Here is a 27,000-nt window from a genome sequence, read left to right as displayed (position 1 = left end):
TTCTGGCTTCTGCTAGAAAGCTGAAAATGAAGAACTACTTCATCTTTCTGCATGACAACGACTCAAAGCATACATCCAAATCATAAAGGAATGGCTTCACCAGAAGAAGATTAAAGTTGTGGAAAGGCCCAGACCTGAATCCGATTGAAAATCTGTGGGGTGATCTGAAGAGTTCTGTGCACAGGAGATGCCCTTACAATCTGACAGATTTGGAGTGTTTTTGCAAAGAGTGGGCAAAAAATATTGCCAAGTCAAGATGTTCCATGCTGATAGACTTGTACCCAATAAGACAGTGCTGTAATAAAATCAAAAGGTGCTTCAACAGAGTATTAGTTTAAGGGTGTGCACACTTATGCAACCATATTAAATGTATTTTTTTGTACAGTTTATAGGTCACATTAAAGGTGGAAAAAGTTCTGAAATGATTTACATTTGTCTCATATTATTTTTATTTATTTTTTTACATCACAGAAACCTGAGGTTTTAACAGGGGTGTGGACTTTTTCTAGCCAGTCTGTTTTTTTTTTTTATTTATTTATTTTTTTTTTTTGATCCTTTACAATAATTTTGTGGACATTTTAAACTGAGCTTATATCATGTAGAACTGTCACCTTTTGATTTAAAAATGATAAAAACTGCCTCCAAAAGATATTTGCAGAAATGCATGGTAACTGCCTGATTTTTTTTTTTTTATTAAAATTTTTTTTTTCTTGTATCCTTATTTTTAGTCACATCCCTTGTCAGCCCTGGAAGTATTTTATTAAGACCCATTTCACAATGAGGTGTTTTATCGCTAAAAATAGCACCTGTAAGCTGCCTCTTCTGCAGCACCAGTGTGAAAGCCCAAGTGCTTTCACTCTGGGGCGGTGCGCTTGCAGGACAGAGAAATAAAGTCCTGTAAGCAGCATCGTTGGGGCGGTGTGGGAGAGGTGTATACATGAATGAATGGGCACCGCTTTCAAAGCGCTTTGAAAACGGCGCTAAGCAGGTGCTTTTAACCCCATCTGGGGGGTTTAAAGCGTGCCGCTATAACAGTGGTAAAGCACCACTAAAACTAGCAGTGCTTTGTCCCTAACGCCTGCACTGCCTCAGTGTGAAAGGGGTCTGACTCTCGCCTACGTTCTGAGTATTCTTTGCTGAATGTGCAGGGTCCTGAACATTGGTACCACTTGGCAGAGCATTCGGCCCCACCCAGCCACAGCTTACCATAGACTTTGACAGGCTGCCTGCAGCTGGACTGGATGCTGCACCTGTCTTTCCTGGGCAAACTAAATCGCTAGGAGTGATGCATTGCTCCTAGACAGCCCTATGTGCATGGGGCCATAAGTGAAGGTCCTGAAGCGGTGTGGTGTGTGTGTGTGTGTGTGTTTTTTGTTTTTTATTAAATTGGAAAGCCCTCAAAGAAAATGGTGAAAAAATGCAAAAATTGATGTTGATATGAGCAATGATGCTTGATCCACTAGGGATATTTTTTCCATTTATGTGTGTTTGCTTTCCTTATTTTGTTTAGTACAAGCAGAATCGAGCTGTGCCAATGCAGTGTCTTCAGCACCCTGCCAGGTTGACCCACAACAATATGAATTGCAGTTTGCACGACTTCGAAATTTCCTTTCAGGTGAGTAGTTTTCATATTTTAGATGCCTTTTTATAAATTCAGTAAAATAAAAAAATAAAAGTATACTTCATTTAGGGAGAAGAGAGAAAATGAGATGTGCTTGCACCACTTATCTCAGCAGGGAACGGTAGTAATTGGAGCAAGTTTTCTAACCTGCTTTATCATTTAGTCTCTGATGCTGGCTAATGGTGTCTGGAAAAAGAGATATGAACATAGGATCATTGAATGATTTTGAATAAAACATTCCCAGGAAACTGAACTGAAAGTTTTTGCCCATTGTGATTACACTACTATTTGTACTACAAAAATGTGCAAAATGAAACCATGACTTCTTAAGTATTTGCTCACCAATGTCAGAAGTCTGCCAAGCAAAAAAGGAGAGTTTGGGAGCTTTGGTGCATAAAGAGGACTATGAGTTAAATGCTATTGATGAATTTTGCCCTATTCACTTAATTCTGCTATTATTATTCCTGGCTATGCTCTCTTTTGGAGAGACGGGGTAGAATGAAAAGGTGGAAGTGTGCATGTGTCTATGCATGAAGTGATTTAAGGCCCATTTACACTGGGTTTGCACAGCTCTTCTAAACGGCAGGAGAAAAACAGCGTCACAAATATGCCTAAAGCTGCATTTTTTAAGTACGTCAGTCGATTGGGCGTTCATTTATTTCATTGGCCAGAATATGAATTTATTCTGGTAGTTGAAATGAATACTCAAAGGCTTGAAGCGATTAGTGTCTAGCATTTAGGTATGTTTAGTTCCGTCTGGCGGTTTTTTCTTCCAAAACTCTGCTGCTCCTAAAAGCACTGGCAGGTTGTGTGTTTTTTTTTTTTTTTTTTTTTTTTTTTTTTTTTCCCTCTCAACACCCCTGCCATTAAATGTTTGTCAACGTCTGTGTGCATGGACAAAAAATGCTTCTAAAAGCGAAGTATAAATGTACTGTGTGCAATGAGGCCTAAAAATAAGTGTGAAAGAGAACCTTGTTTATGGAAAATATGATGGAGCTGAGGCTTTATGGGTGGAGCAGCATATAGATGTACACATTTTAAATTTTAATTATGGCATCTTGTTACATGTTTCCCAGTGTTAATAAGAAGGTAGAGACTTCACTCCTTACTGGGGGACATTAAACGCGCTATTCAAACGGGGTAGAGAGTTATACCAGAGGGCAGGAAAAAATAAATAAAAAATTGTAACGATAAAAGATGTGGGTAGAAACAGTCTTCTCCTTTGTCAGCTTGTGGTATATAACTCACTATGGAAACTACACTATGGATTTGTCGCCCGGTGAGTGCTTTTTATTTTTTTGGGGGAAGGCTGTGTGTATACGTTTGTAAATACTTGTGTCTAAAGGATGGTTAGGAAGTATATATGATAGTGGTAAGTAAGAAAGAAAAGAGAAAAATATAAAAAGATGTTTTGCACGGATCAATCTAAATAGGAAAATGAAGAAAGGACGTACTAGCGGTATAAGGAAACAAAATTGTAAAATATATACCGAGGCTGTAACTTGGTCTGTTATAACTTGGTCTGCTATATTGAAATATGTCAAAGTTTAAAAAAAACGTCACTCCTTGCATAGGCAAAAAGAGCTGAGATGGTTAATGGGTGACTTTAAGTACGATGAAATTGACTGGGGTAATGGCAATGCTGGAACTTTTAATGTGTGGTCCCAGGGTACCCTGAAGTCCTCTGCAATGTTGGCGGAGTCCGATTTTAGAAACCCCGTATTATTGAACTACCAGTTTTATTTACTGAAATTTGTTTAACCGAAAATCTTAAAAGTGGGCCTATGTTCAAATGCCTTGCTGATTATCTTGCTGCCATGTGTAAATTAGGAAAAAAGAATATTGCCGAATTACCTTTTCTGGAAGTAATTTTGTTCTAGGCTCCCTCCAGTGAGTGGGTTAATGATTGCCTAGGCCAGTGATGGCAAACCTTGGCACCCAGATGTTTTGGAACTACATTTCCCATGATGCTCTGGCACTCTGCAGTGTACTGGAGCATCATGGGAAATGTAGTTCCAAAACATCTGGGGTGCCAAGGTTCGCCATCACTGGCCTAGGCCTTTGATTTTGCAACCATCACTGAAAGCGGAGGTCCACCTTAAAGTGGACCTTCCGCTCATTGGAACCCTCCCCCCCTCCAGCGCCACAATTGGCACCTTTCAGGGGGGAAGGGGGTGCAGGTACCTGTACAGTACAGGTATCTGCACCCACTTCCGGCGTAGATTCTGCAGAATCTACGCCCCTTTCCGAAGGTCCCCCGCTGCCTGCTGGGAAACACATGGATCCCAGAGACAGCGGAGACCATCCTTATTGCGCAGCGCGACTCGCACATGCACAGTAGGGAACCGGGAAATGAAGCCGAAAGGCTCCACTTCCTGATTTCCATACCCAAGATGGCGGCGGCAGCACCCGAGAGACTATCGAGAGATCGGCTTCGGGTGCCGACATCGCGGGCGCGCTGGGCGGGTAAGTGTCATTATTTTAAGTCAGCAGCTGCAGTATTTGTAGCTGCTGACTTAAAAAAAAAAACAAAAAAAAACGGTGGACTCCCGCTTGAAGAAATTCCTCTAAAGCAGCAGAAACAGAAAATTCTGCTCAGTACTGCTGGGGAACCCAAAGAGACCACCCTGTTTTCCTATCATGTGATTAACCAATTTTTATCTGCCATGCTGCTTTGTAACTTCTTGTCACTGACAGGCAGTGGAAGAAGTGCTTAAAAAGAAAATACACCAAAGAATGCATTAAAGTAAAAAAATGTTTAGGTAAAAGTATTGCCCCCTCACCCTCATTTTATATCACTTGAGTCCACACTCGATCCAGCTATTTCCCCATCTGCAGCAGCTCTCTCCTCCTCTCGCTTCTGTATCTCACAGGCTTTGCTGCAGGAGCAATTGGCTCCTGATGCTGTCAATCAAAGCCAGTGACCAGGAAGCATGGGTTGGCATTGAGCTTGCAAGTGTGCCACAATAGGAAGCTCTGGGAACTCACCTTGGCATGAAGCACCTTGTGTGAATTGAGCTGCAGGGTGCTTTACAGGTCCAGCACTTGTTTTTTTTTATTTTTTATTTTTTTTACTCAAACTCTTCTCAGCATGAGCACTTATAAAATATTTATCCTATGGAAAAGTAATGGACTATTCTAGTAGTGGATCCTGCCATTTCATTCCTCAAACAGCTTGCAGTTCTTTACTATCCAACAAAAAAAAGGGTTCCAATTGAGGATAATGCCTCCATTAAGGGTTCTGTTGATGGGTATTTTGAAGGGGTCATTTTCTGTTGCAGGTCCAGTGCTACGGCTGGCAATTGCTGCCATATTTAATTGCCAGACTATCAGACTACCAGTCAACTACCTGTAACAAGAGGCCAAGAACCTGTCTTTGGAACACCCTGCTCTGTAAGAGCAATTACAGCTGATGCCTTAAAGTGGTTGTAATCTCTCACATATACCTAGTGAAGTGAAAAGCCTCAGATGATAGAGATTAAACAAATCCTCCTATATAAGTTTTTTACTTCTATCTGCTGTCTTCCCCTTTCTACACTTTGGAGAGTGCAGATTGTGTTAGAAATCTTTCTCCCTCTTTCAGCAGTGGGTGGCGAGTCTGGACTTGCACTGTGTGAGAGCTGATTGGAGGAAAGGGACAACCCCAAACCCCCCCCCCCCCCTTATAGGCAGAGGAATGAAGGAACATGCAGAGCTGTATTGTGAATAGACAAGATCCCTCCCCAACAAATTTTCAGCTACTGTTGTCTCATGTGTCTGAGAACATGTCAGAAGTGCCTGCTGATAACAGAGTAATGAAACATGAGAGAAATGACACTTAGAGCTTTGGAGAAAGATAAGTAAACCGTATAGATATATGGGCTTTGGTCACTTATTGTTTTAATGCTCTTAAGAATGTAATTCCTCAAGGCTAAAGAATCGTATGTCTGTGCATATGCACAGAATTTTGTAGCTAGGTGTTTGGTTTGCTGAACATGCTTGTAAGAAATGTCTTCTATGCATGCCATTTGATGGTCAGTTTTTTGGGTAATCCCTTGACAAATTTTATCAAAGATGTAACGAATTAAAGATCTATCCCATGAGAAAGTCTAGGTCTCAAGCCCCTATATCTTCTACCTCCGCTTACAGGGATCTTTCTGTTCTCCTCAGGTGTTAACCTCAAAACCAAGGTTTAACATTTCCAGATGTCCCGAGCTATGGCCCACCAAGCCTTCCCAGAAGCCTTTTTTGTAATCAAGTATGCCCACACAATGTTTGGAATTGAGACGTCCCAGGCCTCTGGGTGCAGTCTGCCTTTTGAAAGGGGTACAAAATAGAATTTCTGTGTCTGACGCTTCTAGCCTTTAACCTTCTATTCTTACAGCCAAAGGAAGGCAGCTTTAATGACTGCAGGCACAAGGAGTGGTTGGACTAGTTCTTTCAGAAGAACAGTTACGATGTTTATTATTCAAATCTATTTATAGCCTCAAAACCAACAAAGAACATTGGGCTTTAAATCCCTTAACAGATTTGTGTACCAGAATTCCAGAATCCAAGAGATTTATTATTGCTTTCCTCATTTGGGATAGGCATGTTGTACAATAAATTATCTCCATATACCCATTTTCCATCACACCAATGATTTCTGCCTTTTGCTGTGTGAAAGCAGCAACTACAGTTTGTAGCACTACCAAACTGTCCTGCGCACCCTGAATGTTCACAAAAGTGCATGCCCTGCTTCTGGCTCTTCTATGAACCCAGGACATTCATGTCACAGGTTACCTGGACAACCTCCTGCTAGGGGGCTCTTCAGCCAGGACCTTGTCTGCCAATGTCCAAAAGACCATCATGTTCCTTTTTAAAATTTAGTGGGATAATCAACTTTCCAAGTCTGCACTCCAGCCCTCACTCTCTGTACCTGTGTCTAATCTTGCACACAGCCCAAGCCAGAAACTTCCTCCCTCAGGGAAGATTACCCCCCTATGGTCCAGCTCTGGGCCCTCCTGTAACTGTAAACTGCTCAGGTTGTTTCTTCATGGGCCACTGGTTGACCTCCATTGAGTTCATTCCCTTTGCCCATTTTTTTTGAAAATTATTTATTTGGTTTTGCATATGCATAAACACATAAAATACCATATCATTGAAACAGATTAGTACATGTGTACACACATTAAATCCTGTAGAAGAAAATATGGTTACGGTATGGTGCAGTATTGCGTTTAAAGTGGGGGAGACCAAAAGGGTCTTTATAGTCTATATGGATTTGGTTAAACAGTTTTTGCTTAGTAACAATAGCTCGGATCAGTGTTCCCTCGGGAGTGGCGGCAGGGCCGTAAGTATAGTCCTGGAAGTCGGGGCCAGCGTGGTCTCTGGAGTTTCATGATGGCCAATAAGCAGAAGGATCACACTGAGCTACCAGCTTGAGGCTGCCCAGTGACCCAGTAATATTACCTTCCAGGTACCAGGCTGTGTAGCGAAATGGGTGCATGACCATTTATATATCCGGTTGAGTTAGGGTGGCTGCCATGTACTTGCGCCATCGTGCAAAAAAAACGAGAAGTAGGTTGAAGGTTTCTCGTAATGGTGTCAAGTCTTTCCATATAAAAGAGCAATTCCATGGTAGGTGGGTCTTTGGAAATCCAACAGTGCATTATTATTCTACGTGCTACAAGAAGGGCAAGGTGTGCCCATTGTGGAATAGGTGTCGGTTTCTCGTTCGCTGAGGGAGGTAATTGGGGAGCATATCCAAATAAACATAACAGCTGGTCCTTTGGGATCTGCTTCTTGGTAATACTACCAATATACGATATAACAGATTTCCAGTAGCTAATAATGTTTGGGCAGTCCCAAAGATGATGGAGCAGAGTGGGACGGAGTATAGAGCACCAGGGGCATTTTCGTCTATGTAAAATCGGTAGTAAGCTCTGTGGATTATTTTGAATTGTGTTTCACGCCATGTTTCTGATATGGTGAGTTTGCGTACGAGTCTGTATCCTTCCAGTATTTTTTCCGGGAGATCCTCATCGCCAATAAGGACAGACCATGTTTGGAAGGGTTTGAGGTTTTACTTCTCAGATTGGTGTTGGATAAGGTAGGAGTATAAGCTAGTGATGGAATACTCCCCTGTCTGTAGCACCGTGTCTATGAAAGCCTGCCGGAAAGGGTCTGTCTTGGGTCCATAGCACACTCTCAGGTAGTCGGTCAGCTGGTTGTAGTAAAAGATGTGTGCTGATGGTAGGAAGAATTCTTGTGACAGAGATAAGGGTTTGAACTCCCCCAGTCTATCTTGATACACAGCTGTAGCTGATGTGAGGCCTTTTACTATCCATTGGTTAAAAGCGTCATGCAGGGTAGAAGGGAGAAACATAGGATTCCTTTGAATTGGCAAGTGTCTAGAGATAGTCGATGGTAGCCCCAATAGTTTGTGCACTTCTCTCCAGGCAATTTTCGTGTCTCTGATAAGTAGATTTGATTTCAGATGGGGTGGTAGGGCATTCAGATTGGAGTGTAGAGTAGCCGCTAGAGTGTATGGGGATGCCATAGTCCCCTCGAGAGGGGTATTGCAGTATTTGGACTTTCCTGTTATCCAATCTAATCCCTGTCTATGTAAACATGCAAGATTATAAAAATGAATATTTGGCATACCTGCACCGCCTTCGGGCAGCTCAATTTATGCAAAGCAATGCACGCTTTTTTGCGAGACCATAGGAAAGTTGATGGCGCCTTGTGGATCTTTTGGATATCTGAGTGTTTCAGCAGTAAGGGTATAGTCTGCATTGGGTATAGTAACCCAGCAAAGGATACCATTTTAAATAAGTGGCATCTCCTGAAGAGCGAGAGGGGCAGGGACGCCCAGACCTCTAATTCCTGAACAATTTGTTATTAATGGGGGGTAGTTGAGCCCGTATAAAGAGAATGGTTCACGCCCGATATGAATACCCATGTAAGTTTATAGTGCATTGTGCTATAGCGAATGGAGAGGTGTTTCCACTTCAGAGCTAGTCTTGGGTGGAGAGGTAAGATTTCACTTTTGTCAGTTTATTCAAAAGCCCAAGCTCCTTCGGAAGGCCGCAGAAAGTTCCTTCAAGTTGTCGAAGTCAGAAACGGGATCAGTGGAAAACAGCAGTATGTCATCTGCAAATAAATCGGTGTAAAACCTGGGTTCCTATAGGAATTCCACTGACCCCATCCCATGAGTTGAGTATTCTAGATGGGGGCTCGATGGCCAAATTAAACAGTAAGGCCGCGTACACACGCGCGGACTGTTCGCCCAACTTTGTCCGTCAAACAGTTTCGGCAAACAGTCCGCTCAAAATTAGCATGGACGGACATGGCCACACACGACGGACGAACAGTTTGCTGAAACCGTGCGCGATGACGTGAACGGCACGTACGACGGGACGAAAAATACGACGTCCTATACACTGCATTATAACTTTCGGCGTGTAAATCCTTTCTGAGCATGCGCGGAACTTAGTTTGACGAACAAGCCTACACACGAGCGGACTGTTCGCTGAAACAAGGTTTCAGCGGACAGTTTTTCGGAAATTCCGTAAAACCTTGTCCGTCAAACTGTCCGCTGAAAGCCCACACACGAGCGGACTGTCCGCCCAAACACTGTTCAGCGGACAAAGTTGGGCGAACAGTCCGCCCGTGTGTACGCGGCCTAAGGGTGACAGTGGGCATCCCTGCCTAGTTTCTTTAGTTAAGGGTATTGATCCAGATATGAAGACAGGTGTGACCAGGCGTGATGTTGGGGATGTGTACATTTGTTGGAGAAACCTCATGAAAGGTCCCTGGAAGCCAAATTGTGTCATCACTCTGAATAGCCAAGACAAACTAACGTTGTTGAAGGCTTTTTCTGTGACCAATGATATAATTGCAATGTCTCGGTCTGGGTGTGTTTTGGTGTAATTTAGGGCCATGAGGACTTTTCCTATATTCAAAGCGGCAGATCAGCCTGTAACGAAGCCTGATTGGGCCGAGAGAAGCAGAGACGGGATTATAAGGGCTAGGCGTGAAGCTACTATTTTCGATAAGATTTTGACATCGACATTTATTAATATTGACATTTATTAATATTGGGCGGTAGGATCCTGACATTAGGGGGTCCTTCCCTTTCTTGGAAATTAATTTGATCTAAGTCTGCGTCCCAGTAGGCATATAGGGCCCTCTGTTCCACATGCCTGCATAAACATGTTTAAGCATGTCTTGTATAAAATCAATGGTTGATTTGTAAAATTCGGCCGTATAGCCGTCTGGCCCTGGTGCTTTGGCTGATGACAGAGTCGTGATTGTGTGCCGAATGTCTTCTAGGGTAATTGGGGCATTTGGTTCATCTAAGTGTGTGCTCTGGAATTTGGGTAAACGTACTCTGGAGAGTAGAGCCTCAGCCGCAGTATGATCCGTGGGGTCAGCTGTGTATAGGTCTGTATAGTATTTGGTTAGCAGGGCACTAATTCTGTCGGTGGAAGTGGTCAAGGACCCATCTGTATCCCCCATGGCGTTAAGTGTGGGTTGCCGCGTCCCAGAACACAATTTTGCCAGTAATTTGCCTGCTTTGTTAACAAATCTATGGAATTGTGTAGGACACTTGAGCCGTTTCTTGCTGTTCTGCCCATAGGTCAAATGAGCTTTTAGCCTGCTGCCAGCTTTGGATATTATAAGGCGTACGGCTTAAAAGTAGGTGTTCGTGTGCTGTATATAGCGATTCACTAGCTCCGTTATAGTGCCTGGTGGCATATTCACTGGAAAAAAAGGTTCCAGTGCCTTTACAATAGAGAAACATATCAGATCTGTGCCCTGAATGTTCTGTCTGCAGCAGGTGTCAATGAAATACTAGAAATCAATACTATAATCTAGTATTATCTGCTCCGGGTCAACCCGCTCGGATCGGCACATGCCGGGATCCGCGGAGCGCTTCGTGGTCTCGGCCTTAGGCAAGGCCACGGCTTCAGCCTAGCTCCGAAGCGGCGGCCATCTTTCTACACCCAGGCTGTTTACACTGATCGGTCCGACGGATCGATCACTTGTAAACAAACCGGCGTCATATCATGACGCCGGTTCCTCTCTCCCCTCTCTGTACTAACCTGTACAGTGGAGGGGAGAGATCCTGAGATGGAAGCAGCCATCCCTCCATACCCTGCAGTACCCAGCAATACTCTGTAGTACCCCAATACTCTAGCAATACTCTGCAATACCCCAATACTCTAGCGATACCCTGCCAATACTCTAGCGATACCCTGCGATACTCAGCCGTGCCCAGCCTTACTCAGCCAATATTACAGTGGGGGAGATTGTGGATATTACAGTGGGGACTATATGGTGGTGGAATTTTCACAGGTTTTTGCAAATTAAATTATTATATGCTGATCCGAAAAATTATCCGATCCGTGAGTTTTTTGATCCGTTGCACCCCTAACATCAACATAAAGTGCACAGTATATGATCACCATACACTCCTGGTCCCTACGTACAGTGGATATAAAAAGTCTACACCCCTTTTAAAATGTCAGTTTTCTGTGATGTAAAAAAATGAGACAAAGAGAAATTTCAGAACTTTTTCCACCTTTTTAGTGTGACTTGTAAACTGTACAACTCGGTTGAACAAGAAACTGAAATCTTTTAGGTGGATTGAAGTAAAAATAAAATTATATGATTACATAAGTGTGTACACCCTTAAATGAATACTGTGTTGAAGCACCATTTTAATTGTATTACAGCACTCTGTCTTTTTAGGTATAAGTCTATCAGCCTGACACATCTTGACTTGGCAATATTTGCCCACTTTTCCTTGCAAAAAACACTCCAGATTTGTCAGATTGCAGGGCTTCCTATCACTTTTGGCTATGGCACAATGGTATACAGACAGCAGAAAAAAAACCACTGGGTATTTACCCTCCCTTGCCCTTTGCTTTACTTTAAGAAAACCTATATATTTTTTTTTGTTCCCCCCCCCCCCCCCCCCCCCAATATTTCTTTGCTTAATTAAAGCGGGAGTCCACCGGGACTCAGCGTTTTTTTTTTTTAAAGTCAGCAGCTACAAATACTGCAGCTGCTGACTTTTAAAATAGTGACACTTACCTGTCCAGCGCGCCCGCGATGTCGGCACCCGAAGCCGATCTCTAGATCGACACTCGAGTGCTGCCGCCGCCATCTTGGGTATGGGAATCAGGAAATGGAGCCTTTCGGCTTCATTTCCCGGTTCCCTACTGCGCATGCGCGAGCCGCGCTGCGCAATGAGGACGGTCCCCGCTGCCTCTGGGATCTGTGTGTTTCCCAGCAGGCAGCGGGGCACTTGCGGAAGGGGGCGGGCACTTGCGGAAAGGGGCGTAATGTACGCCCCTTTCCGCAGAGAGCTAGCCCGGAAGTGGGTGCATTTACCTGGATTATCCAGGTAACTGCACCCCCCTCCCCCCTGAAAGGTGCCAATTGTGGCGCCGGAGGGGGGGAGGAATCCGATGAGCGGAAGGTCCATTTTAGGGTGGACCTCCGCTTTAAAAAAACGTGTGTGTGTGTGTGTGTGTGTGTGTGTGTGTGTGTGTGTGTGTGTGATATTCAATAAATCAGTTTTTATAAAATATGCATGTTTTGCATTAAGCTAAAAAGCCTGTGTGCAGCAGCCATGCTTAGCCCATTTCTATCCGTTGCTGTTAACTAAATTTAGTGAGCCAATGAGTAGAGAGGGGACTGGCCAGGAGCAGTTCCATGCTTGAATGGACATTGGAAGCTGTGGCTTGGCTCAAGTGCCCCCATAGTTTCTTGTTGTGGGGGCACTTGGCGGAATACCTGAGAATAGGAGGATCTGGTGCTCTGTGTAAAACCACTGCACAGGACGGGTAAGTATAAAATGTATGTTATTTTTAACACAAAAAGAAACAAGACTTTACAATCGTGATAATAGTGAGGCACAGAAAGGGGCAGTGTTCAACTTAGGCAGGCCATAGATGGTTTGAATAATCAGCCAAGATTTGAACTGCGTGTGGACAGGCGATCGATCAACTTGGGTACAACCAGCCTGCCATATTCACTTGCAATTACCGCTAGTTGCTAGCAATAGTCACGGTCTTCTCCTGGCGGGGCTTCTCCCACTGGGAGCAGAAAATTGCTAGGCAGGAGGGATTCCCCTTTCAGTGCTGCCTGTGTTGATGGGGAAATCATGCAAATTTCTTTCCTGTGACCCAATTTGCACCATCTATATAAGCCTGCCTTAGGAACTGGGTTGGTATTGCATAATTGAGCACCCAAGGTCTTGAGGCTACCCGGATACTCCCTTTATATTCAAATGAAGATGTCATGTTTTTATCAGAACAGGAACAGAGTATAAATCTCTCTAATCTAGTCACAGAGAGTAGCAAATGCCTGAGAGGAGTTTTGATCCTTTCCCATTCTACCCAAAACTAGAACAAAAGTTTTCAGTTTGACACAGAATTAAAGAGTTTGTTACCCTAATATTTCATATTCCTTATATGTGCCTGCTGTACCATGTACTTGTATGAAATAGTACCCTATTCTCTTTGTTGCTTCCCTTGTATGAAATTCATGGTGTTCCTGTCAGTCCTTCTGCTTTCCTATTACTAACACTAAGCATGCGAGAACAGTGTGGTTGGTTCTCTAGCTATGCTATCCTCCAATGCTCAGACTTGTCCTGACATGCTCTTATGCAGCTGAGAGCAGAGAGAACAGAGGAAATTAGATCACTTCTTACAAAAAAAAAGAGGGGGGGGGGGGGGGGGGGGTTATTGATTGTTTGTTTGTTTTTATTTTATTTTTTATATTTTTTATGTCCTACACAATTGTTTATTTTAAATTGAATGGGTTGTTTTACAAGGTGATCATTTTACAATCACTTTAGGAATATGTAGATTAATTTGATATATATTTTTTTAATTTGCAGAAGAAAATTGTCCTTATAGTCAAGATGTGTCATCTCTACTATACCCTCTCTTTGTCTACCTCCACCTGGACATGGTCCAAAATAGCCTTAAAAGCATGGTGGATAGCTTCTACAGTCGCTTCCATGGCATGTTCCTTCATCATCCAGCACAGAAAGATATAATTGAACAGCTTCAGACTACCATGACCATGCAGGACATTCACTCAAATTTCAAACTGAGAGCATTTCTAGATAACAAGTATGTGGTCCGTCTGCAAGAAGACAGCTACAACTACCTTCTGCGCTACCTTCAAAGTGATAACAATAGTGTCCTTCTCAAGACCCTCACTCTGCACATCCAACTGGATGTTCAACCTGTCAGACTCACAGAGTACCAGTTGTATACAAGTGATACGTTTTCTTCAAGAGGAGAGAGCAACAGCCTTGACACACAGGATGTTCCAGCTCCTATTTTGCAGAATGAAGCAGCTCTTGAACAGCTGCAAGACTGCATAAAGAAAGTCAAGGATGGGCCACCTTCATTGACAACTGTGTGTTTTTATGCATTTTACAACACTGACAACTTGCTGAATACAGCTGAGATCTCTCCTAATGGCAAACTTCTGGCTGCTGGATTTGACAACTCTTCTGTGAAACTCTGGAGTCTGAGGTCAAAAAAACTGAAAACACGACCACACACTGTGAATGTTTCTCACATACGACTAGCTTGTGATATCTTAGAAGAGGAGGTATGATTCATTTATAATTAAGAACTCTTGGTCTCCAAAGATTTTATTCTCATCAGTACTACTTTAAAGGCGTATCTAAAACCAAAAGCTAAAATGCAATATATTTGGCGCTTACCAATCCTTAAAGCAGGTCACCGGTTCAGGGGGGAGGGGGAAACAAACCTATTTTTTACGGGTCCCCTTCCCCACTTCTGGGAGACCGGCTATGGCCTGATCTCCTGGAAGTTCGCCCCCCTCCGCTGCCGGGCCAAACGTAAAGCGTTTCGCATTTGCACAGTAGGGAACCGAAAGGCTTCACTGCCTGGTTTCCTTACCTGGAATGGCCGGGGCTGCACCCGACAGTCGATCCGAAGATCAGCTAGGGTGCCAACATTTTGTGGTCTCCCTGGGTAGGTAAGTGCCCATATTAGGGCTGAAACAACTAATCGATCAATCGACAACTAATCAATTATAAAAATAGTTGTCAACTATTGTCATAATCCATTAATCAGCCAGCCGATTAGTTGGCCTGCATACAGAATGCATTATTTGTTTACATATCAGGAAATGCAGTGCAGCACACATACAGCTCAGTACACCGTCCAAGTCAGTAAGTGCCTGAGAACTTGTGAATGTGTGAGGAGCAATGCCTCATGGAACATGTAGTATTGTGCAGCAAGTGAGTGGGTCTTAAAGCGGGAGTCTGCCATTTTTATTTTTTTTAAAGCCAGCAGCTACAAATACTGCAGCTGCTGACTTTTAAAATAATGACATTTACCCGCCCAGCGCGCCCCCGATGTCGGCACCCGAAGCCGATCTCTTGATCGTCTCTCGGGTGCTGCCGCCGCCATCTTGGGTATGGGAATCACGAAGTGGAGCCTTGCGGCTTCATTTCCCGGTTCCCTACTGCAAATGCGCGAGTCGCGCTGCGCAATAAGGATGGTCCCCGCTGTCTCTGGGATCCGTGTGTTTCCCAGGAGACAGTGGGGGACCTTTGGAAAGGGTCGTAGATTCTGCGGAAAGGGGCGTAGCTTCTGCAGAATCTATGCCGGAAGTGGGTGCAGATACCTGTACTGTACAGGTACCTGCATCCCCCTCCCCCCTGAAAAGTGCCAATTGTGGTGCCGGAGGGGGGGGGAGGGTTCCAATGAGCGGAAGTTCCACTTTAGGGTGGAGCTCCGCTTTAAGGCAGAAGTTTTTTTACCTTGCTATAGGGGTACGCTATACTATCAATTGAGGCATCAGAGGCATCTGTGGGGGACCCCAGAAGAGAAGAATCAGGGCTGCTCTGTGCAAAACCATCACCCACAGCAGGTATAACATGCTTGTTTAAAAAAAAAAAAAAAAAAAAAAAAAACTTTAAAAGCTCTGTGCAGGGAAGATCAGCATCTGAACCCAGAGAAGGTGGAGGCTGAAGTAAATGTAATGCCTTCTATTACCTCCAATATATTTAAAGTACATATTTACATGGAGGCAAGGCACAGTACGTGGAAGCAGGGCACATTACATGAGCCCCAGTGTGAAAGGGGTCTAAATAAAAAAAAAAAGTGATCTCTGAGTCTGATCATATTTACCAGATTCCACCTCCAATAGTACATCTCTTCTGTCTGTTATTCTCAGTGAATTGGAGGCCCCCTAATCACATAGTTTGTTATTTATATTTACCACTGCATATAGATTAAGAATAAATTGCCTTTTAAAAAACAAAACAAAAAAAGTTACGTATTATACACCACACTTTTTTTTTAAGGTTATTATTTGATTAATCAAAACAATAATCAGCCATCTAATCGATTATGAAAATAATCGATCAGTTGCAGCCCTAGTCCATATAGTAAAAGTCAGCAGCTATTTGTAGTCTGTTTTTTGTTTTTTTTTTGTTTTGTTTTTCCACCGTGTGAGTTTTTCGGAAAGTGTTTTTTCCAACATCCTTTAACAGACTAAGCTGTCCAACAAAAGTGACAGCTAGAAGGTTGAGACAAACCATTTAACAGGGTTTCTTACAATGGTCATCTTTTATTCAGTTATGTTCAACCTTTATTACAAAAAAAAACGTTGCTATAAAGTGTTAGTTACAAATGTTTGCTTTTTTTGGCTAATTTGTTCGTTTCAATTTGCTGTTGCATATAACCCTATCCTCTCCATGTGTTGACAGGTCTGCTGTCCCAGGTGCCTTTTTTGCACCTCCATAGAGTGGAGCCACCCTAAGACAGGTAGTTTGTTAAAGTGGTTGTAAAGGGACAAGGTTTTTTTTTACCTGTATGCACTATATGCATGAAGGTAAAAAAGCTCCTGTGTGCAACAGCGCTCCCAAGCACAGCCAATCAGAAGACAGAGGGGTGGAGCTGAGACATGGTTCTGTGTATGAATGGACACACACACAGAGCCACGGGTCAGGAGCATGCATGCTTGGGTGCCCCAAGAGCAAGCTGCTTGCTGTGGGGAAACCTGGCGGGAGGGAGGGACCAGGAGCGCTGGCATTGGACTCTAAAAGGGGAGGATCAGGGCTGCCAAGTATGACATGTTTGGTATTTTAAAGAAAAAAAAAAAGGCTTTAATATCTGTGTAACCTTACAAATGCATAGATGGTGCCATAAACAAGGAAAATCAATATTGCTAAAAAATTTAACTGAACATAAAAAAATAAGTGTTACACGCAAGCTCACAGTGAAAGAAATGTAGTATTATCAAGTGTCCAAAAAAAAATTTTTTTTTCTCTCCCAATTCATCAATCCACAGAGACAAAAGTGCAAACTGGGGTATTATACGTATTACTGTCCAAAAAGTCACTCAAGTGATGATCTGGATCAGAAGAGGGTGACTTCGCACACGTGACCCCCCCCCATATGTGAATGCGCTCACCTCCAACAGTGTGACCGCACACTTAAGTTTTGTCCACATAAGCCGTGGAACTGGCTCAGCAGGATCCCACAGGAAAATCCAGAGAAGTTGTCCTTAATTTTAAAACAAGAAAGAGGCTGGATAGTGCATTCTCGCTAGTTTTGTATTTAGAAAAACATATCCGGGTACTCGCACAACTATAAAAGCATTAAGCATAGGATTCCTCTCCAAACTACTTCCAAACTTGTGTCAGCAGCTTGTTTCCGAGCTGCTCCTGCATGTGTTTTCTGTTTTTTTTTTGGGGGGGGCGGGCGCGGTGGGTTTCCCTCTGTTTTTACCTGGTGATCCTGTCGGTAACACATCTCCTGTATTAGAGTGCCTACACTCTGGATGAAGGTGCAACAGAGACAACAGCATTGTCGGTCTGGGAGAGGGTCATGTTAGATGTATTAGCAAATTTAAATACATTAACAAATTGAAGCCAAATTCCAGTTAACATTTTTTTTAAGCGGTTACAGCAACAGTTTTTTTTTTTCCTTTGTTGCATGAAGATTTTACATAAATGAATAAAAGCTTGCCATTGTCAGCACCTCTGTCCACAGTAAATGGTTTGTCTCAATCCTGTATGTGCTACATATACAAGACAACTTGTTCTGTTGAAAAATAGACTTGCAGGCCAGATCACCAATTGAAAAAAGGAGGTTTAATATCACTTTAAGGGTATGCATCTGGTGTTAACAATCCAATTTGCTAGTGTGCTGTCTGCTCTCAACCGAACTTCCAAATCCTCAAATGGTTGGTGTCCTAGCTGATCACATGCAGCAACACGGCAGCTCCAGATTTAAAAAAAAAAAAAAAAAGATGGTGCCAGCTTCCAAACAATTCACAAGAAATTCTTTAAGTATGTAAATAGTAAAAAAAGACAGACCATATTGGCCCCATAAAGAATGAGGAAGGAAATCTGGTTACAAAGGATGGGTAGATGGCGAAGGTATTGAAGTTTATTCTTCTCCTCAGTCTTCACGAGGGAGTGGGGGGGGGGGGCTTTAGTAACCAAAACTGAGGTGTTTATCTTCATGACACATCACAGGAAGCACCCTCATGGCTAACAGAGGACAGAATTAGAATTAGACTTGGGAAAACTTAACATTAATAAGTCACCGGGACCAGATGGCTTGCACCCCAGAGTCCTGGGGGAACTTTGTCAAGTAATTGCCAGACCATTGTTCCTAATTTTTACTGACAGTCTACTAACTGGAATGGTACCAGCCGATTGGAGAAAAGCCAATGTAGCTGTAATATTTAATAAGGGGCCAAAATACATCCCTGAGAATTACAGACCTGTTAGCCTAACATCAATAGTATGCAAGCTTGGAGAGGATAAGGGACTATATACAAGATTTTAGTAATGAAAACTGTATCGTAAGCAGTAATCGGCATGGATTCATTAAGAATCTTTCTTGCCAAACCAATCTATTGACATTCTATGAGGAGGTGAGCTGCCATCTAGCTAAAAGAAGGCCAGTGGACTTGGTGTATCTGGATTTTGCAAAAGCATTTGACACAGTTCCCCATAAACGTTTACTGTACAAAGTAAGGTCCATTGGCATGAGTTCAGAGGGTGGTGATAAATGGGGAGTAACCGGAATGGTCAGGGTGGAAAGTGGGGTCCCCAAGGGTTCTGTGCTGGGACCAATCCTATTTAATTTGTTTATAAATGACCTGGAGGATGAGGTAAACCATTCAATCTCTGTATTTGCGGATGATACTAAGCTAAGCAGGGCAATAACTTCTCTGCAAGATGTGGCAACCTTGCAAGAAGATCTGAACAAATTAATGGGGTGGACAACTACATAGCAAATGAGGTTTAATGTGGAAAAATTTAAAATAATGCATTTGGGTGGGAAAAATATGAATGAAATCTATACACTGGGGGGAGAACCTCTGGAGGAATCTAGGATGGAAAAGGACCTGGGGGTCCTAGTAGATGATAGGCTCAGCAATGTCATGCAATGCCAAGCTTTTGCTAACAAAGCAAACAATATTGGCATGCATTAAAAAGGAGATTAACGCAAGAGATAGAGAGAAGCTATAATTCTCTTACTCTACTAGACTCTGATCCGGCCTCACCTGGAGTATGCTGTCCAGTTCTGGGCACCAGTCTTTGGGAAGGATGTACTGGAAATGGAGCGAGTACAGAGAAGGGCAACAAAGCTAATGAGGGGGCTGGAGGATACAGGGATATGCAATGTAATACTGACTTAAAATCACACACATAGGTTGGACTTGTCTTTTATTTCAACCTCATCTACTATGTAACTATGTCACGTATTACTGTGAGACATAAGTAAGGATTTAGCTATGAGTTGGATAAGGAGAAAAATCCAAATAATGATTTGCTTCAGGTGGTTTGAAGGTCGGACTAGGTTACCTGAGCAGTTGGCTAAAAATGATTCACCATTTGCCTACTGGGCACATTTACCCCTTCCTGCCCCGACCAGCTTTTGGTTTTCAGCGCTGTTGCACTTTTGCGCGGTCATGCAACACTACCCATTTGAAGTTATCATATTATTTTTCACACACGTTTTCTATTGGTGGTATTTAATTACCACTGGATTTCTTATTTTTTGCTAAACAAATGAAATATAATTTGCAAAATGTAAAAAAAATTATTTTTCCTTCACTGATGTGCGCTGATGAGGCGGCACGGATTGGCACTGTCGGGACTGCACTGATCATCAGAACACTGATAAACCATGCCCTGGTTATCGGTGTAGATCTCCCCTATCAGGATTGCCGGTTACCGCCTCTCCTCTGAGGAAAGGAATGCTGATAACCAGCAGGTGTATTTACATTGTGATCAGCTATGATTGGACACAGCTGATCACATGGTTAGGGGACGCTGAGATTGGCCCTTTAGGACTTCAGACACAGCACTCACAGAGCGTGCTGCAGCGGGAGGTTCTGTTCTGGCAGGACTTCAATAGATGCCCTCCAGAACTGGTTGGCTAGTGGTTAAGGACCTTAACCACTTAAGCCCTGGACCAGTCGTCAGCCTAAGGACCAGAGGTCTTTTTACAATTTCGCACTGCTTTAATTGGTAATTGCGCGGTCATGCAATGTTGTACCCAAATGAAATTTGCGTCCTTTTCTTCCCACAAATAGAGCTTTCTTTTGATGGTATTTGCGATTTAATTTTTTACGATTTTATAAAAGGAAAGACTGAATATTTTGAAAAAAATAAGATATTTTCTACTTTTTGTTATAAGAAAAATTTAATAAACTCAATTTTAGTCATACATTTAGGCCAAAATGTATTCAGCCACATGTCTTTAATAAAAAAAAGTCAATAAGCGTATATTGGTTTGCACAAAAGTTACAGCGTCAACAAACGAGTACATTTTCTGTAATTTACACAGCTTTTAATTTATGACTGCCTATCTCATTTGAGGTGCTGAAATGGCAGGGCAGTACAACCCCCCCCCCCCCCCCCTCCAATGATCCCATTTTGGAAATTGCTGAGGGGCATGTTGAGACCATTGAATATTTTTCTTTTTTTTGTCCCAAGTGATTGAATAATGACAAAAAAGAAAGTTTACAAAAAGTTGTCACTAAATGATATATTGCTCACCCATGCCATAGTTATATGTGGAATTGCACCCCAAAATATATTCTGCTGCTTCTCCTGAGTACGGGGATACCACATGTGTGGGACTTTTTGGGGGCCTAGCCGCGTACGGCACCCCGAAAACCAATCACTGCCTTCAGGATTTCTAAGGGTGCAAATTTTTGATTTCACTCCTCACTACCTATCAGTTTCGAAGGCCATAAAATGCCCAAATTACCCCATTTTGGAAAGTAGACACCCCAAGCTCTTTACTGAGAGGCATGTTGAGTCCATGGAATATTTTATATTTTGCCACAAGTTGCGGGAATATTACAAACTTTTTTTTTTTTTTGTTGCACAAAGTTGTCACTAAATGATATATTGCTCACACATGCTATGGGCATATGTGAAATTACACCCCAAAATAAATTTTGCTGCTTCTCCTGATTACGGGGATACCACATGTGTGGGCCTTTTTGGGAGCCTAGCCGCGTATGGGACCCCGAAAACCAAGCACCGCCTTCAGGATTTAAATATAAAACTCTACCAAAAAAAACTGGGATCAGGCCTGACTCTGCGAACGCTGCAGTTATGTGTTTAGTGTTTTGTAAGTGACAGATTGATCGATACTGTACTTGGGTGGGGTGGGCAGAGGGGCAAAACGCAGGTGCTAGCAGGTATCTGGGCTGATCCCGCTAACAATGCGTTTTTTTGGAACCCTAAACTGCTGGGGACGCTAGTATAGATCTGATCAGATATTGATCTGTTCAGATACTATACCACTACAGGAGGTGTATGCCATGGTGTAGTATTTTGAAACATGTATTTATTTAAAAAAAAAAATATATATATATATATATATGTTTCAAATAGGGATGCACCGAAAATTTCGGCGAAAATGCCCTTTTCGGCAATTTGCCGAAAGAGAAAAACGGCCGATAATGGAGCCGAAAATGGTGCCGCCCATCATGAAAAGCTATATCGTGTTATAGTGCAGGAGAGCCGCCTCCACCACCTGTTTGATCACAGCGCGGGAACATCACAGCTTTCAGTTCAATAGCTGTGTGTTCCCGGCCGCGTGCCGTCACGTACAGCCCCTTCCCCTTGTCTGGGCACTTTGATAGAAAGATCACCCGCAGGATTGGATGGATGATCTGTCTATCAAAGTGCCCTGACAAGGGGGAGGGGCTGTACGTGACGGTGCGCGGCCGGGAACACACAGCTATTGAACTGAAAGCTGTGATGTTACCGGCGCTGTGATCAAACAGGCGACGGAGGCGGCTCTCCTCTTCTCTTTTCTCTTCACAGGTTAGCTGCAATGATGGGACACTGGCTGCTATGAGGGGACACTCTGGCTGCATTGTATAAATTGTATCAAGTGTGCAATTTCTGACCATCTCCTGCACCACGTCCCCAGTCTCTGACCATCTCCTGCACCACGTCCCCAGTCTCTGACCATCTCCTGCACCACGTCCCCAGTCTCTGACCATCTCCTGCACCACGTCCCCAGTCTCTGACCATCTCCTGCACCACGTCCCCAGTTTCCGACCATCTCCTGTATAAAAACATTTTTTTTAAATATGTTTCGGTATCGGTTTCAGTTTTCGGCCTAGTGTATTTTTCATTTTCGGTATCTGTTTCGGCACCAAAAAACCCATTCGGTGCACCTCTAGTTTCAAAATACTACACCATGAGGTATTCCTCCTCTTTGCTTATACCATTCCATGCAACAATTTGGTGTAACCTTCCACCCTGCCTATTCCTAGCATCCCCAGGCCATTCTTAAAGGGACCTCACGCTGCTGAAAACGGGCAGGAAAGTACGTCCATCAGGACTTGGGGGACCACCATAGGAACCTAAAAGGGAGAGACCATTTAAGATCATAAAGATACATATATCCACGCTGTAACCTTACAGCAGTAAGGGGACACCCATATACTTACTACGCAGGATTACACGGGACACCCATCACCCATAGCACTCTCTGTTGATTGACGTTTACAGGCACCAAGCACTTTTGGATGTTGGACACTAACTACGAATGCACCTTGCACTTTGAATATGTTTCACGTTGTTTTTGAATATTGAATAGTTTATGAATTTACTTTATTATTATTATTCTAAATATTGCATATTTGTTATTGAATATTTTTTGACCTAATTTATGCACCGTTGACACTTTGTGATTACACTTTATATAATCATAGATTTTCCAGCACGCAGGCCTATAATAATTTTCTTTTCTCTACTGGAATCTCCTTTTCTGGTTTATTTGTTAACCAGTTTTTATACTTCATTGGCCATCTGTGTATTGAAACTAGCCTTGCTTTCTCTTATAAGTTCTAATATTATATTTCTCTATTCAATTGCTCTGCTCAAGATTGATTTTGCACATTATTTTAGACACTATTGATTTTATGTACATTAAGTTCAGCGCACCACTATTCTTTTTATATTTTACTACAATTAAAATACTACTTTAACGAGCAGTCTTGTATAAAATGTGCATTGTTTATGATATTGACCTTTTTTGTTGCATCCTTTTTTTGTAGGGTGAAGATGAAGATCAGGCTGGTAGTGAAATGAAGATACTTAGAGGACACTGTGGGCCAGTTTACAGTACCCGTTTCCTTTCCAATAGCTCTGGCCTTTTGTCATGCTCTGAAGATTCATCCATTCGCTTTTGGGACCTTAAAACCTACACAAACACTGTCCTGTATGAAGGCCATGCATATCCAGTCTGGGATTTAGATGTTAGTGCCTGTAGCCTCTTTTTTGCAAGTGGCTCTCATGATCGCACAGCCAGGTTGTGGTCATTTGATAGGACATTTCCTCTCAGAATATATGCAGGTCATTTAGCTGATGTTGACTGCATTAAATTCCATCCCAACTCAAATTATCTTGCCACAGGATCTACTGATAAGACAGTTCGATTATGGAGCAGTCAGCAAGGAAACTCTGTAAGACTCTTCACCGGACACAGAGGGCCTGTGCTTGCCCTTGCTTTTTCCCCAAATGGAAGGTACTTGGCCTCAGCTGGGGAGGATCAACGTCTTAAACTATGGGATTTGGCATCAGGGACTCTCTATAAAGAGCTGAGAGGGCACACTGACAATATCAACAGCCTTTCATTCAGTCCAGACAGCAGCCTAATTGCCTCTACATCTATGGATAACTCTGTCCGTGTATGGGATATTCGAAATACTTATTGCAATGCCCCTTCTGATGGTTCTTCTAGTGAACTAGTTGGTGTATACACAGGGCAGACTAATAATGTGTTGAGTGTTCAATTTATGGCATGTAATCTACTAATGGTTACTGGAACAGCACAAGAACAGCAGGAACATTGATGCTAGCTTCTACTGAGAACATTAAAAACAATTACTGAAATGGATGATTCACTCCTAGGCATTTTCCAAGCTCTTTAGTATTTGTACGCCATTGAAGGCCTTTGGATTTTCAATGTACTTCTGCTTTATGCCTGCCACATTATAAAAAATGAAAATTTAGAGGTTTGTTTGGGTAATTTAAGTGTCTGAGGTTTTCTTACATTAAAAGTTAAAAGCACATGGAAGTACTCTGAAAATAAAGGAGGAGATTTACAAAATAGGATCCTATTACAGTGGGCATCTTCCTTTGCAAATCTCACGTAAGCTTGATGTTTATTGTCCAGCACATTGTACACCTTTCGGGTTTGAACTCTGGCAAACTGTAGGCTAGCCCAAAATAACCCTTTCTACTGTGACCATGCTCAGTTTTTTGCAATTGGCTTTGACATCATTCGTTGGCTAGAGTGACTCTCTGCAATTGTTCCTGCCTTACAGCATTGAGGAACTATTTCCTTGCTGCTGTTCCTACTTTTGCAGAGAGCCACAGAAATTTGTAATCCATTCCTGCTACCCATCTACAGTGACTTTGGTCACTTCCAGCCACCCAACCCTTACTTGCTACTAGCGGTCTTGGTTTCATGGGTACCTGAGCCCTTGAATCGTACCCTAAGCCTTGTTACCTTACTGCCACGCAGTCCCAATATGTCTGAGTATGACTCTAAGCACAGAAACCAAAAGTGAGCCCCTAAACCTTCTCCCACAAATTTTGTCTGCGCTGCTTATGGTCTCTTGGTCTGCACCCACAGTGGATCTGGTACTCTCCTGCCTTAAAACTAATATACTGGTGGAGGATGTACCCCGGTGTTCACCAAGGTGCTGGCCCCTGTATTAGTCCTGCTGTGTACTCATGCCATCCACATTGTGAGATATTTAGGTGACCTATTGTTAAAGTGGTTGTATACTCAGTTTTTTAACTTTTACCTACAGGAAAGCCTATAATAAGGCTTACCTGTAGGTAAAAAAAATATCTCCTAAACCTGTACGGTTTAGGAGATATTCCACTCGGTATGCACCGCTGACTGCAGCGGCGCATGCGCACAAGGGGCTTCTCGGCCTGAAAATCCGGCAGTGGCCGGCCGGCCGGAATGAAATCTCCCGTGCGCATGCGCGGGAGTGACGATATCGCGGCTCCGGCCACTCACAGCGCCGGAGCCGCGATACCCGGAAGAAACGCTGAGGGAGCATGTCAGCTCCCTTGGCGTGGATCGGGCCAGATGTCGAGGCCTCGTTCTAAGGTAAGTATTTCATAATGAGCTAGTATGCGGTGCATACTAGCTCATTATGCCTTTTGCTTTGCAGGTTTAAAAAATAAAATAAAAAATGTGCGGGTTTACTACCACTTTAAGGGAACAGTCAGTGTAGGCGCTATAATGCAATCTGCCTTTGACTGTCCAGACGTTACAGTGATTTGAAATTAACTCCTGAACCTTCAGAAATCGTCACTGGAGCCAACACATTGTTTCGTTCTGTGTTTAGAACTAGACCCAGATACTCCAGATTGTTTGTTTCTTTCTTGGGGAAAAGTCAAACTCTTCAATTTCAGATTAGAGCTTTCTAGTTCAGGAGTTGTCTGACTCTATGCTTTTGCATTGGGCTTGGAGGTATTTTCATTCGGTTTTCCTAGACCTCTAAAATGCAGCTATTGTTGTGGGACAAATCTCAGTATAGCCCCTGGAAAAACTGAATTATTTGGCACCCAAGACCCAGGGTGTCCTGGCTTGGTGGCCCCTTCCAGTCTTCTGAAAGATCCTTACAGAAGTAGCCATCCTTTCAGGCTGAGGTAGAGTCCTGGGCACTCTTGATAAAGGGGGCTTGTCATTGAAATCTCATCCCCGATCAACATTCTGAAACTCTGGGTGATCTGGCTGTCTTGCTTGAAGGGTCATCTGATCCAGATTCAGCCTGACGGTGCCACAAGGAACATGCTGCTTCATGATCAATTGCTTTAATTGCATGGTCGCTGACAGCGTATGTAAAGTAAAATGTTTGTTTTTTTGTGTTTGTTTTTTTTCTTTTAAAATAACAAATATAGGTTATACTTTCCCGCGGAATGGTTTTGCATAGAGCCTCCTCTTCTGGGGTCGCCTACCCATGCTCTAGGCTCCTCTTCTTGGTGTGCCACCATAGGAAGCTGCTACCCATGGTGGCACACCTGCAGGCTCGATCGTGAGTTTACAGACAGCAAGGCTCGACCCCCGTCCTGCTCCCTCGTCGCGAGATTTGAGCCATTGGTTTCCTCTGCTCTCAGCAAAGCCTATGAGCGCGTAGAAAAGAGGAGAGAGCTCCTGTAGACAGGCACAGTACTAAATCAAGATTGGACTCAGATAACTATAAGGGGGGGAGGGGGCAATACAAACGCTGAAACTGTTTCTTTTTTATTTTTAACTTAATGGTACTCATTAAGGTAAACATTTTTAGGCTTTACAACTGAAGCCCAGGTTTTGAAAGACAGAGGTATTTCTGAATCTGTGATATCTTTGATCCTAAAAGCTAGGAAGGCCAGGTTTGTCATTGGACATGGAGGGCCAGCTTCACTTGGTATGAGAAGTTGGGGTTTCTTTAGCTGCTTGCTGACCAGCTGCCGCAGTTATACTGTTGCAGAATGGCTCAGCTGCGCAAATCACGGTGGCCCCTTTAATGGCTCTAGCAGGCGCACACATTGCTGGAGCCAATGTTCGTGGCCGGCCACTGCGATGTCCGCTGCCCACCTGCGATTGCTCCTTAGAGAGCCAGAATGGGGATCTGTCAATGTAAACAAACATTCTGTTCTGACAGGGGACTAGAGAGATTGTCTGTTCCTAGTGATCTGGAGCAATCTCTCTCTCTACTCCCTGTCAGTACACTCCCCACCCCCCCAGTTAGAAACACCTCCCTAGGGAACACTTAACCCCTTGATCGCCCCCTAGTGTTTAACCCCTTCCCTGTCAATGTAATATATACAGTGATCAGTGACTATTTTT

At 43.2% G+C, this 27,000-nt stretch overlaps 1 protein-coding gene across 3 annotated transcripts in view; it reads left to right on the top strand.

Annotated features, from left to right (window-relative positions):
• TAF5L (TATA-box binding protein associated factor 5 like) overlaps positions 1–24,160 on the top strand; it is a 46,202-nt gene extending 22,042 nt beyond the window's left edge. For all 3 annotated transcript variants that reach the window (XM_077486579.1, XM_077486582.1, XM_077486580.1), the window contains 3 exons: positions 1,511–1,615; positions 13,497–14,224; positions 23,204–24,160. In XM_077486579.1, coding sequence (XP_077342705.1) covers positions 1,511–1,615; positions 13,497–14,224; positions 23,204–24,001 — 1,631 coding nt within the window. In that variant the 3' untranslated portion in view covers positions 24,002–24,160. The remainder of the gene's footprint in view (positions 1–1,510; positions 1,616–13,496; positions 14,225–23,203) is intronic.
• The last annotated feature ends 2,840 nt before the right edge of the window (positions 24,161–27,000 follow it).

The sequence above is a fragment of the Lithobates pipiens genome, unplaced genomic scaffold (assembly GCF_037356315.1).
Source record: "Lithobates pipiens isolate NorthernLeopardFrog02 unplaced genomic scaffold, aLitPip1_a1.2 Scaffold_18, whole genome shotgun sequence".
In the NCBI taxonomy this organism is placed as follows: Eukaryota; Metazoa; Chordata; class Amphibia; order Anura; family Ranidae; genus Lithobates; species Lithobates pipiens.
Note: the sequence above shows the minus strand (reverse complement) of the source record. Positions and strands in the feature narration are given on the sequence as shown.